The sequence below is a fragment of the Triticum aestivum genome, chromosome 5A (assembly GCF_018294505.1).
Source record: "Triticum aestivum cultivar Chinese Spring chromosome 5A, IWGSC CS RefSeq v2.1, whole genome shotgun sequence".
NCBI lineage: Eukaryota > Viridiplantae > Streptophyta > Magnoliopsida > Poales > Poaceae > Triticum > Triticum aestivum.
The window spans coordinates 31939084-31951429 of record NC_057806.1 but is presented as its reverse complement, the minus strand read 5'-3'; the positions used below and the strand labels follow the sequence as shown (position 1 = coordinate 31951429).

General features: G+C 48.2%; 2 protein-coding genes across 2 annotated transcripts; both read right to left on the bottom strand.

Moving 5' to 3' along the window:
- Positions 1 to 3116: 3116 nt before the first annotated feature.
- On the bottom strand, positions 3117 to 4090 carry LOC123106422 (uncharacterized). The gene is made up of 3 exons (XM_044528594.1): positions 4036 to 4090; positions 3744 to 3940; positions 3117 to 3643 (listed from the first exon to the last, which is right to left on the bottom strand). The coding sequence occupies exons 2-3, from the start codon at positions 3915 to 3917 to the stop codon at positions 3275 to 3277; spliced, it is 543 nt and encodes a 180-aa protein (XP_044384529.1). The 5' UTR covers positions 3918 to 3940; positions 4036 to 4090; the 3' UTR covers positions 3117 to 3274.
- Positions 4091 to 7132: 3042 nt separating this feature from the next.
- LOC123106421 (uncharacterized) lies at positions 7133 to 8179 on the bottom strand. The gene is made up of 3 exons (XM_044528593.1): positions 8125 to 8179; positions 7833 to 8029; positions 7133 to 7732 (listed from the first exon to the last, which is right to left on the bottom strand). Exons 2-3 carry the CDS (start codon positions 8004 to 8006, stop codon positions 7364 to 7366), a joined length of 543 nt encoding a protein of 180 aa, XP_044384528.1. The 5' UTR covers positions 8007 to 8029; positions 8125 to 8179; the 3' UTR covers positions 7133 to 7363.
- Between the last annotated feature and the right edge of the window lie 4167 nt (positions 8180 to 12346).

Below are 12346 nucleotides of genomic sequence, written 5' to 3'. Positions count from 1 at the left end.
GTGTTGGAGCCTGGCCTGGAGGCGGCCGGCCGGAGGGCTGTTTAAATAGCCAAGCGACGCAGCGGGGAGCGTCCGATGCGAGCGAGAGACCCACACATACGATGATTTCTCACCGCAGGAAACTACGTATGTGGAAGTTGCCTCAGAGCGCCTATACCCTCTTTGAAAACTACGTATGTGTGATTGATTCCTAGTAAGCATACACATGTGACCCGATGGCTCATTTAACATTTTGATCATCTAGCTAGCTAGTGCAAAATTATAACTGAATCTCTTTCTTTCTGCGCTTGAATGCCATCAACGGTTACAATCTCAACTTTGAGTTACATTAATTGTTAATGGATAGTTAATTAGCTCTTTTACGAGCCCAATCATCAACATATTTATCCTTGTTGAAAATGGTAGGTGGGGCTCCAAATGTCTACATGTTGTCATCTACTTGGAAAGCGTGTCAATAAAAGAAAGAATATGATGGCAATTGATGGCTTATGTTTCCACCAAGGCATAAAGTGATGAGGCATCATGTGCTTTCCAACAACCCAAGTTTTCAATATATTATCTTGAGTGATCTTTATTTTCACTCTTTTGATAACTTTTTTATATATCATAGATGAGGATAACAAAGCTAAGTCATTGTCTATTGCTTTACCTTGTTTCTATTTACTTTGCGCGGAAACGGTTGGATCCTCTCCAGGATTCTGTTTTGGTCTAAAAGCAACAATTCAAATGGCGTGGGACTACTAGAGACTACATTACTAGCTAGTTGTTTTAACAAGTGAGCTGGTCATTGTTTAATCTATTATGAATACATGGAAAATCAATCAAAAGTCTGGGGACATCACAACACATTAAAAATGTAGGATCCAACATAACAAATCAAAATCCTGCCATACTAATCCTACACATGCCCACATCTCACAAATGAAAAGTCCATACCTCTAAACGGTTGTCTCTACATGACGATGTCCCAAATTAAGGCTCACTCATCATGTCATCTCCCGGCCAGGTGGGCCAGGCCAAGGATCCCCATGTTGGTTCACCAGTGGGCCACGTCGAGGCAGCCGTCGAGGCAGCCCATGGCATATTATGGGAAGGCTCCAGAAGACTTGTCGTATACTCCAAGATATTTAGAGGTCGTCTACTACAGGTTCGCTTTGTACGTTACCGACTAGGTTGTAACCCTAGACCCCCAAATACCTATATAAACCGAGGAATAGGGCTCGTAGACGTCACCGAATGATCACATTGTAGATCAACATGTACTTTTCACTCCATCCGAAATCAATACAACTAATTCAGGACGTAGGGTTTTATCTTCAAGGAGAGACCGAACATGGGTAAAAACCCATGCCCATGTTACCATCATGTTAAGGCTACTAGCTTGACACCCCCTACCCAAGATTTACCGGAATGAACTCCGACAATGATGGCCCATGCAGGTACCATTATGTAACCGCGGTGATTCAATGGAGATTAAGATCGGCGAGCAGATCGGCACCAGCATGACTCATACCAAGTCAAATCTTTGTCTTCTACAACATTTTGCCTTCGTCACATATTCAATCGACCTGCTAGGTCAGGTCTAAACATCTGTCCCAGGTTGAGTAGTCAAAGCGCGTCGCGGGTTTCCGTGGGAGCCTAGCCTTCATGAGCTGGGTGTCAGACAAGACGAAGGAAGATTGAGAGGCGCTCATTCCAACACCAAAGTCAGATCGAATTAGGACATGCGCGGAGGACACTCATCGAATCCAACCATCAATCAGGATCCGACGACTCCTTTTCAAAACCTGGACGTTGAATCTGGCCAAAAGACATGAGCCCGGACTTGCGACTAATCGGGCCTCGGTAAAGTTTCCTCTGGCCCACACGTCAGGTCAGACCCAAGTGAGGCGCGAGAAAGCTATTTCGGATAAGAAATTGGAGAGTTCGTTGTGCTGATTTTCGGGATTGAAATTCAGGATTTGATTTAGCTTTTGTCTACAAGTTTGAAGTTTATTTTGGACTTTTTTCCCCTTAGTAACGTCCAAGGGAAGAACTCTCGGGGACAATTTCCATGCCCGAGGGGACGAGCTGCTTTCACACCCCAAGTCGTCGATTTGTTCGTCGGCCATGCGCGCATCTTCACGGGCTGGACAAGCCACAATCTCCATACCGATTCGCCTCCACCGTCCGGCTCCCCGCGACGTGACGAGGAGGTGGCTCCGTCGCAGCACCTTCTGGTGCAGCCCCTACCCCCGACGGGTGCAAGGCGGTGTCCACCTGGTGTTGCCCGAGCACCACCCATGCCGTGGTTTAGGTCGGATCCGCTAGGTGGCCACCGCAGCTCTTCGGGGATCTGATCAAATCCGTCGCCACCGCAGCTCGCTGGGGACCTGGTCAGGAGAGAGGAATGGGGAGCCGAGAAATGAACGACGTGAGAGATTATGCCATGTTCCTCGTTCGTGTGGTTTGTATGCATGCACCAGGAAATCGCAGAAACGTAGACACCTACAATGAAGATGCAGGTGGAGCGCCTACGACACTCGGCAGCACAACACCCATGCACTGTCCACACCAACATGCAGCTCGTAGGGTCACGAGCACAGATCACTATGCTGAGCATGAAGAGGTAAGGCGATGTGCAAGAGAGGTTGAGCCCTTGTCAGGACCCGTGCGTGGAAGCCGCAAGTCAAGTCACGTACGTAGCTGTTCTCCCTCTTTGTTCGGTTAATCCTTTCCCCAAGAGGATTGGAGGGGATTGGCAAGGATTGGTTCATATTTTGACTTAGAAGAGGTTTAAATCCTCCTCAAACCCCTTCAATCCACTCGGATTTACATGCAACCGGACAAGGCCTGAATGGGGAGCACATTCGTCGTAATGCTCTGCCACAACACGTGAATTCTTGGCTCGCAGATTGGTTCAGCTCAGGTTAGGTCAGGTCAGGTCACTCTCCACGGGCAGATGCACGCCCACACGGCCACACTGACTCAACGGCGGAACGGGAAACAACATTAGTGCATGCATATAACCATTCACATACATACCAAGAGTGACCACGATCAATACAAAGTACTCCCTCTGTAAACTAATACAAGAGTGTTTAGATCACTATTTTAGTGATCTAAACGCTCTTATATTAGTTTACAGAGGGAGTACTAATTAAGTAATTATATAGCCCATCTGGTGGACTGGGTAGTAAGTGGTAGTGGTGACTAGTATCAATCAACAAGAATTAACACTGCGACAGCAGCTAGCTAGATTCACCACACTCGATCAATTGCTTTACCCTAATCATCAGTCGCACTCAGTCCTCACCTCACGTCCCAGCATGAGGATCAGGAAGCAGAGGAGGTCGAACACCGCCAAGAAGACTATGATCAGGGTCCAGCCCATCACGGCGAAGAGGGATCCTGGGTCCGCGGCGTAGAGGAGGACGGTGGCGCGGGCGTGCAGGCTGTGGCCGACGATGGCGAGCGGGCGGGCGATGTAGGCGAGGGCACGGCGGACCCGGCGGTAGCGGCATGGGAGATGCAGAGCCAGCGCGGCCGCGGCCGTCTGTGCCGCGCCGCACCACAGCATCCCGATCCAGCCGGCGCTTTCCGCGGCGGCGTTGGCAAGGGCCACCGCGTCCGTGGGCTCGACGCACCGCAGAAAGATCCCGGACTGCAGACAAACACCCATTTTAAGATTCTTTTTGAGCAAAAAAGACCAACTAAGTGGGAGCAAAATGTCGATCATGGAGGTAGATGACGGTTCTACTTACCGGGCTGCACGGGATTTGGAAATTGAAGTGGTCGAAAGCGTGGTCGAGTGCGAAGATGACGAGGAAGAAGCAGCCGGTGGAGAGTGTCCACTGGCTGACCAGCCGGACAGCATCCGGGCACGGAGACGCTATCTTCCTGCCCGTGGATCCAGCCTTCTTTTGCGGGGTGTCCATGTAATGGATCCAATCCAAGCTAGCTAGCAACGACAACTGCGCGGGTTAGTTCTTGTATAATTCTCTTCCGCATCTCAAGACGAAAGGAAAGGGAAGAAGGGGAAGGGGAGGGACTCACCGTCGCTGGGTCCTCGCTTGCTGCTGGTGGCGGCCAGAGGAGGGGGGCGGGGGTCGTGTTGGAGCCTGGCCTGGAGGCGGCCGGCCGGAGGGCTGTTTAAATAGCCAAGCGACGCAGCGGGGAGCGTCCGATGCGAGCGAGAGACCCACACATACGATGATTTCTCACCGCAGGAAACTACGTATGTGGAAGTTGCCTCAGAGCGCCTATACCCTCTTTGAAAACTACGTATGTGTGATTGATTCCTAGTAAGCATACACATGTGACCCGATGGCTCATTTAACATTTTGATCAGCTAGCTAGCTAGTGCAAAATTATAACTGAATCTCTTTCTTTCTGCGCTTGAATGCCATCAACGGTTACAATCTCAACTTTGAGTTACATTAATTGTTAATGGATAGTTAATTAGCTCTTTTACGAGCCCAATCATCAACATATTTATCCTTGTTGAAAATGGTAGGTGGGGCTCCAAATGTCTACATGTTGTCATCTACTTGGAAAGCGTGTCAATAAAAGAAAGAATATGATGGCAATTGATGGCTTATGTTTCCACCAAGGCATAAAGTGATGAGGCATCATGTGCTTTCCAACAACCCAAGTTTTCAATCTATTATCTTGGGTGATCTTTATTTTCACTCTTTTGATAACTTTTTTATATATCATAGATGAGGATAACAAAGCTAAGTCATTGTCTATTGCTTTACCTTGTTTCTATTTACTTTGCGCGGAAACGGTTGGATCCTCTCCAGGATTCTGTTTTGGTCTAAAAGCAACAATTCAAATGGCGTGGGACTACTAGAGACTACATTACTAGCTAGTTGTTTTAACAAGTGAGCTGGTCATTGTTTAATCTATTATGAATACATGGAAAATCAATCAAAAGTCTGGGGACATCACAACACATTAAAAATGTAGGATCCAACATAACAAATCAAAATCCTGCCATACTAATCCTACACATGCCCACATCTCACAAATGAAAAGTCCATACCTCTAAACGGTTGTCTCTACATGACGATGTCCCAAATTAAGGCTCACTCATCATGTCATCTCCCGGCCAGGTGGGCCAGGCCAAGGATCCCCATGTTGGTTCACCAGTGGGCCACGTCGAGGCAGCCGTCGAGGCAGCCCATGGCATATTATGGGAAGGCTCCAGAAGACTTGTCGTATACTCCAAGATATTTAGAGGTCGTCTACTACAGGTTCGCTTTGTACGTTACCGACTAGGTTGTAACCCTAGACCCCCAAATACCTATATAAACCGAGGAATAGGGCTCGTAGACGTCACCGAATGATCACATTGTAGATCAACATGTACTTTTCACTCCATCCGAAATCAATACAACTAATTCAGGACGTAGGGTTTTATCTTCAAGGAGAGACCGAACATGGGTAAAAACCCATGCCCATGTTACCATCATGTTAAGGCTACTAGCTTGACACCCCCTACCCAAGATTTACCGGAATGAACTCCGACAATGATGGCCCATGCAGGTACCATTATGTAACCGCGGTGATTCAATGGAGATTAAGATCGGCGAGCAGATCGGCACCAGCATGACTCATACCAAGTCAAATCTTTGTCTTCTACAACATTTTGCCTTCGTCACATATTCAATCGACCTGCTAGGTCAGGTCTAAACATCTGTCCCAGGTTGAGTAGTCAAAGCGCGTCGCGGGTTTCCGTGGGAGCCTAGCCTTCATGAGCTGGGTGTCAGACAAGACGAAGGAAGATTGAGAGGCGCTCATTCCAACACCAAAGTCAGATCGAATTAGGACATGCGCGGAGGACACTCATCGAATCCAACCATCAATCAGGATCCGACGACTCCTTTTCAAAACCTGGACGTTGAATCTGGCCAAAAGACATGAGCCCGGACTTGCGACTAATCGGGCCTCGGTAAAGTTTCCTCTGGCCCACACGTCAGGTCAGACCCAAGTGAGGCGCGAGAAAGCTATTTCGGATAAGAAATTGGAGAGTTCGTTGTGCTGATTTTCGGGATTGAAATTCAGGATTTGATTTAGCTTTTGTCTACAAGTTTGAAGTTTATTTTGGACTTTTTCCCCTTAGTAACGTCCAAGGGAAGAACTCTCGGGGACAATTTCCATGCCCGAGGGGACGAGCTGCTTTCACACCCCAAGCCGTCGATTTGTTCGTCGGCCATGCGCGCATCTTCACGGGCTGGACAAGCCACAATCTCCATACCGATTCGCCTCCACCGTCCGGCTCCCCGCGACGTGACGAGGAGGTGGCTCCGTCGCAGCACCTTCTGGTGCAGCCCCTACCCCCGACGGGTGCAAGGCGGTGTCCACCTGGTGTTGCCCGAGCACCACCCATGCCGTGGTTTAGGTCGGATCCGCTAGGTGGCCACCGCAGCTCTTCGGGGATCTGATCAAATCCGTCGCCACCGCATCTCACTGGGGACCTGGTCAGGAGAGAGGAATGGGGAGCCGAGAAATGAACGACGTGAGAGATTATGCCATGTTCCTCGTTCGTGTGGTTTGTATGCATGCACCAGGAAATCGCAGAAACGTAGACACCTACAATGAAGATGCAGGTGGAGCGCCTACGACACTCGGCAGCATAACACCCATGCACTGTCCACACCAACATGCAGCTCGTAGGGTCACGAGCACAGATCACTATGCTGAGCATGAAGAGGTAAGGCGATGTGCAAGAGAGGTTGAGCCCTTGTCAGGACCCGTGCGTGGAAGCCGCAAGTCAAGTCACGTACGTAGCTGTTCTCCCTCTTTGTTCGGTTAATCCTTTCCCCAAGAGGATTGGAGGGGATTGGCAAGGATTGGTTCATATTTTGACTTAGAAGAGGTTTAAATCCTCCTCAAACCCCTTCAATCCACTCGGATTTACATGCAACCGAACAAGGCCTGAATGGGGAGCACATTCGTCGTAATGCTCTGCCACAACACGTGAATTCTTGGCTCGCAGATTGGTTCAGCTCAGGTTAGGTCAGGTCAGGTCACTCTCCACGGGCAGATGCACGCCCACACGGCCACACTGACTCAACGGCGGAACGGGAAACAACATTAGTGCATGCATATAACCATTCACATACATACCAAGAGTGACCACGATCAATACAAAGTACTCCCTCTGTAAACTAATACAAGAGTGTTTAGATCACTATTTTAGTGATCTAAACGCTCTTATATTAGTTTACAGAGGGAGTACTAATTAAGTAATTATATAGCCCATCTGGTGGACTGGGTAGTAAGTGGTAGTGGTGACTAGTATCAATCAACAAGAATTAACACTGCGACAGCAGCTAGCTAGATTCACCACACTCGATCAATTGCTTTGCCCTAATCATCAGTCGCACTCAGTCCTCACCTCACGTCCCAGCATGAGGATCAGGAAGCAGAGGAGGTCGAACACCGCCAAGAAGACTATGATCAGGGTCCAGCCCATCACGGCGAAGAGGGATCCTGGGTCCGCGGCGTAGAGGAGGACGGTGGCGCGGGCGTGCAGGCTGTGGCCGACGATGGCGAGCGCGCGGGCGATGTAGGCGAGGGCACGGCGGACCCGGCGGTAGCGGCATGGGAGATGCAGAGCCAGCGCGGCCGCGGCCGTCTGTGCCGCGCCGCACCACAGCATCCCGATCCAGCCGGCGCTTTCTGCGGCGGCGTTGGCAAGGGCCACCGCGTCCGTGGGCTCGACGCACCGCAGAAAGATCCCGGACTGCAGACAAACACCCATTTTAAGATTCTTTTTGAGCAAAAAAGACCAACTAAGTGGGAGCAAAATGTCGATCATGGAGGTAGATGACGGTTCTACTTACCGGGCTGCACGGGATTTGGAAATTGAAGTGGTCGAAAGCGTGGTCGAGTGCGAAGATGACGAGGAAGAAGCAGCCGGTGGAGAGTGTCCACTGGCTGACCAGCCGGACAGCATCCGGGCACGGAGACGCTATCTTCCTGCCCGTGGATCCAGCCTTCTTTTGCGGGGTGTCCATGTAATGGATCCAATCCAAGCTAGCTAGCAACGACAACTGCGCGGGTTAGTTCTTGTATAATTCTCTTCCGCATCTCAAGACGAAAGGAAAGGGAAGAAGGGGAAGGGGAGGGACTCACCGTCGCTGGGTCCTCGCTTGCTGCTGGTGGCGGCCAGAGGAGGGGGGCGGGGGTCGTGTTGGAGCCTGGCCTGGAGGCGGCCGGCCGGAGGGCTGTTTAAATAGCCAAGCGACGCAGCGGGGAGCGTCCGATGCGAGCGAGAGACCCACACATACGATGATTTCTCACCGCAGGAAACTACGTATGTGGAAGTTGCCTCAGAGCGCCTATACCCTCTTTGAAAACTACGTATGTGTGATTGATTCCTAGTAAGCATACACATGTGACCCGATGGCTCATTTAACATTTTGATCAGCTAGCTAGCTAGTGCAAAATTATAACTGAATCTCTTTCTTTCTGCGCTTGAATGCCATCAACGGTTACAATCTCAACTTTGAGTTACATTAATTGTTAATGGATAGTTAATTAGCTCTTTTACGAGCCCAATCATCAACATATTTATCCTTGTTGAAAATGGTAGGTGGGGCTCCAAATGTCTACATGTTGTCATCTACTCAGAAAGCGCGACAAAAAAGAGAGAATGTGATGCCGACTGATGGCATATCTCCATCAAGGCATAAAACGATGAGGCATCATGAGCTTTTCAACCACGCAAGCTTTGTTCTCTCTTTCATCACTTTTTTTAGTAACTTCTATACAAGAGTAACAAAGCCAAGTCATTCTCTATTACATTAGCTTGTTTCACTTTACTTTGCTGGAAAGAGATTGGATCCTCTTCAAGACTTAGTTTTCCTCAAAAAGCAACAATTCAAAATGTTGTTCGACCACCAGATCCTAAATTATTAGCTAGTTGCTCTAACAAAGTGAGATGGTCATTGTTTAATTTATTATTATGAACCTAGGGAAAATCTATAAAAAGTCTATGGACATCACATCACATTAAACATGTTAGAAGACTCTGGCCGATCCCCTGTAAATTAGTGGAGTAAACGACCTAGTATCCTTAAGTGGAGTAATTTTACTCCATTAAATTTTGGTCGTTTCAAACTGATCCCCAAACTTAGCGGAGTAAAATTTACCATAGATCAATCACGCTTGAACGCCATCAGCGGGTACAACCTCAACTTTGAGTTACAGTAATTGTTAACGGATCGTCAATTAGGTCTTTTACGAGTCCATTAATCAACTTATGTATCCTTGTTGAAAATGAGAGGTGGGGCTTTAAATGTTCACATGTTGTCATCTACTTGAAAAGCATGTCAAAAAAAAAGAATGTGATAAGATTGATGGCTTGTGTCTCCATCAAGGCATAAGGTGATGAGGCATCGTGTTCTTTCCAACAACCCAAGTTTTCAATCTATTATCTTGAGTGAACATTATTTTTCACTCTTTTGATAACTTTTTTATATATATCAGGCGAGGACAACAAAGCTAAGTCATTTTCTATTGTTGTGCCTTGTTTCTCTTTACTTTGCCGGGAAGAGGTTGGATCCTCTCCAGAATTCTGTTTTGGTCAAAAAGCAACAAATCAAATGTCGTTGGACTGCGTGAGCCTTCATTACTAGCTAGTTGCTTTAACAAGTGAGATGGTCATTTTTTAACCTATTTTGAACACATCGAAAATCAATCAAAAGTCTCGGGACATCACAATACGTTAAACTTGTAGCATCCAACATGACAAATCAAAATCCTACGATACTAATCCTTCACATGCCCACATACGAAAAGTGAAAAGGCTACATGATAAATGCGTTAAACGGTGCAATAGAATCTAAGAAGGTCCCATTAAATTTAACATTAAATCTATAAGGGTCACATGTAACCCACGTTGCTTCGTGCACTACCAGCACCCATACCACTCTAACCACCAGTCAAACCGTGGCTCACTCAACATTTTGATCATCTAGCTGCCTAGAAGTACAAATTTGTGACTGGATTATCTGGTTCTCTTCTTTTTTATGCTTAAATGCCATCAGCAGGGGCCGCCTTTTTCAGGAAGAAGAACTCGCCCCAACCCCCGGGCGGCTCCGGAGGCGAAACCCTAGCCTCGAGCGCCTCCTCTCCGCGTAATCCCTGGCCGCCGCCACTACCACAGGCGATGGGGTGGCGCCTGGTCGACAAAGGCGGCGGGCCAGGTCTGCTTGCCATGTCGGGGCTCCTTTGCGCGGGATAGCCGTCTCGAGGGCGGCGTGGTGGCCGGTGGTTCTCGGTGCTGCGGCGCATGGAGGAGAGCACGGGGAGTGGCAGAGCGCGGTCGCGAGGTGGTGCGGCGCGGCGGTCTGAGGTGGGAGCTAGAGATCGTGGCACGGGACCTTGGCGGTTGTGGATCTAGGCTAGATGTGGTGGCCGGGAGCGGCGGACGGGAATTGCTGCGGTGGCCCGGGCACGCTATGAGCTGCTACTGACGCCGGCGTGCTTGAGGTAGGCGGCTCCTTTGGGGAGATGGTGGAATCACAGCCGGGATCGGTGCTGGATCTGATATGGAGGCTAGAGTAGAGGCCTGCATAGGGGAGCTTTGGAGGGCGCGCGCGCATCCGTGTGGGCAGCTCGGCGCGCCGGATTCTCTCTGAGGGGCCCTGTATTGCAGAAGTGGCATGGGGTGGTTGCCTGGTGGTGGTGTGCCAGCCCACGCCCATGGTGCCAGCGGATGAGGATGGATGGGAACTGGAGAGGTCTTTCCTCGACCCTGCAGGTGTTTCCCTCCTTGGAGGCTTTGTCGAGGTGTGTCACCATCTCCCTATCTTGATCAAATTGTGGTCTTTAGGCGAAAGCCTTGGTCCACTGTACGAACGACGATGGCGGCGGTGTGGCGTCGTTACTCTATTGAGAGCATCGCGGGTGGAGACTTGGCTTGGAGGTTCTGTCGATGGTTCTCTGGTGTTTGCCGCTGCCCGAGTTGACCTTTGTGGGCGCTACGTACACAACTGATGGTGATTTGAAGATGATGCCTTTTTCGGGACCGATCGAGTCCCGCTATCCACTTGTCGGTATTAAAGGGTGGGTAGTGCGTTGGCAAGGGAAATCCGGTTGGAGTTGTTGCTCTTTGAGGCAGTCGGTATTTGTTATGACACGGCTAGATGATTGGTTTAGGGCAGGCCCTTTTGCGTTGTGTCTGTAACTATCACGTTAGTTGTGGAGTTCCAACTACACTTGTTGTTCGCAGCAAGTCGTAATTTTTTGTACTTGATTTCCGTCTTCTATATAAATATGGTACGCCTAAGGGTACTCTAAAAAATATGCCATCAACGGGTACAGCCTCCGCTTTGAGTTACATTAATTGTTGGTGGATCATCTATTAGATCTTTTACAAGCCCATTCGTCAACTTCTTTATCCTTGCTGAAAATGGTAAGTGGGGCTTCAAATGTCTATAAATTGTGATCTACCCGGGAAGTGTGTGAACAGAAGAAAGAATGTGATGGCGATTTACGGTATGTCTCTATCAAGTCATAAAGTGATGTGGCATCATGTGCTTTTCAACAACATAGAGGTAAACACACTAGGAGTTATAGAACTTGCACGTGACGGTCAGTTTGATGCATAAATTTGTAAAATATGTGTTTCTAGTCATCTAACTTGTCCTCTCGTTCATATACGGTGCTTTCTGTTGTGTTCGGCCATATCCCACGCACACGTGGTATGCCAAGTTGTGGGGGGGCACTTCCATTGTCTTGAGTGAGCTTTATTTTTTATTCTTTTCACCACTTTTTTCTACAATTCTAGATTAGAGTAACAAAGCTAAGTCATTCTCTATTTCATTATCTTGTTTCTCTATACTTTGCTTGAAAGAGATTGGATCCTCTTCAAGACTTAGTTTTCCTCCCAAAGCAACGATTCAAAATGTTGTTCGACTGCCAGAGCCTAAAATATTAGCTAGTTGCTTTAACAAAGTGAGATGGTCATTGTTTAATTTATTATGAACCCATGGAATATCTATCAAACTTCTATGAACAACATTGTTTAAACATGTTAGAGGACTCTATCCGCCCCCCTATAATTTATAGGAGTAAACTAACGAGTATCCTTAAGTGAAGTAATTTTACTCTTTTAAATTTTGGTCGTTTCTAGCCGGTCCGCTAAACTTATTCGCTAAACTTATTGGAGTAAAACTTCCCATAGATCAATCACGCTTGAACGCCATCAGCGGGTACAACCTCAACTTTAAGTTACATTACTTGTTGACAGATCATCGATTAGATCTTTTACGAGTCCATTCATCAACTTATTTGTTGTTGTTGAAAATGTAAGGTGGGGCTTCAAATGTCCACATGTTGTCATGTACTT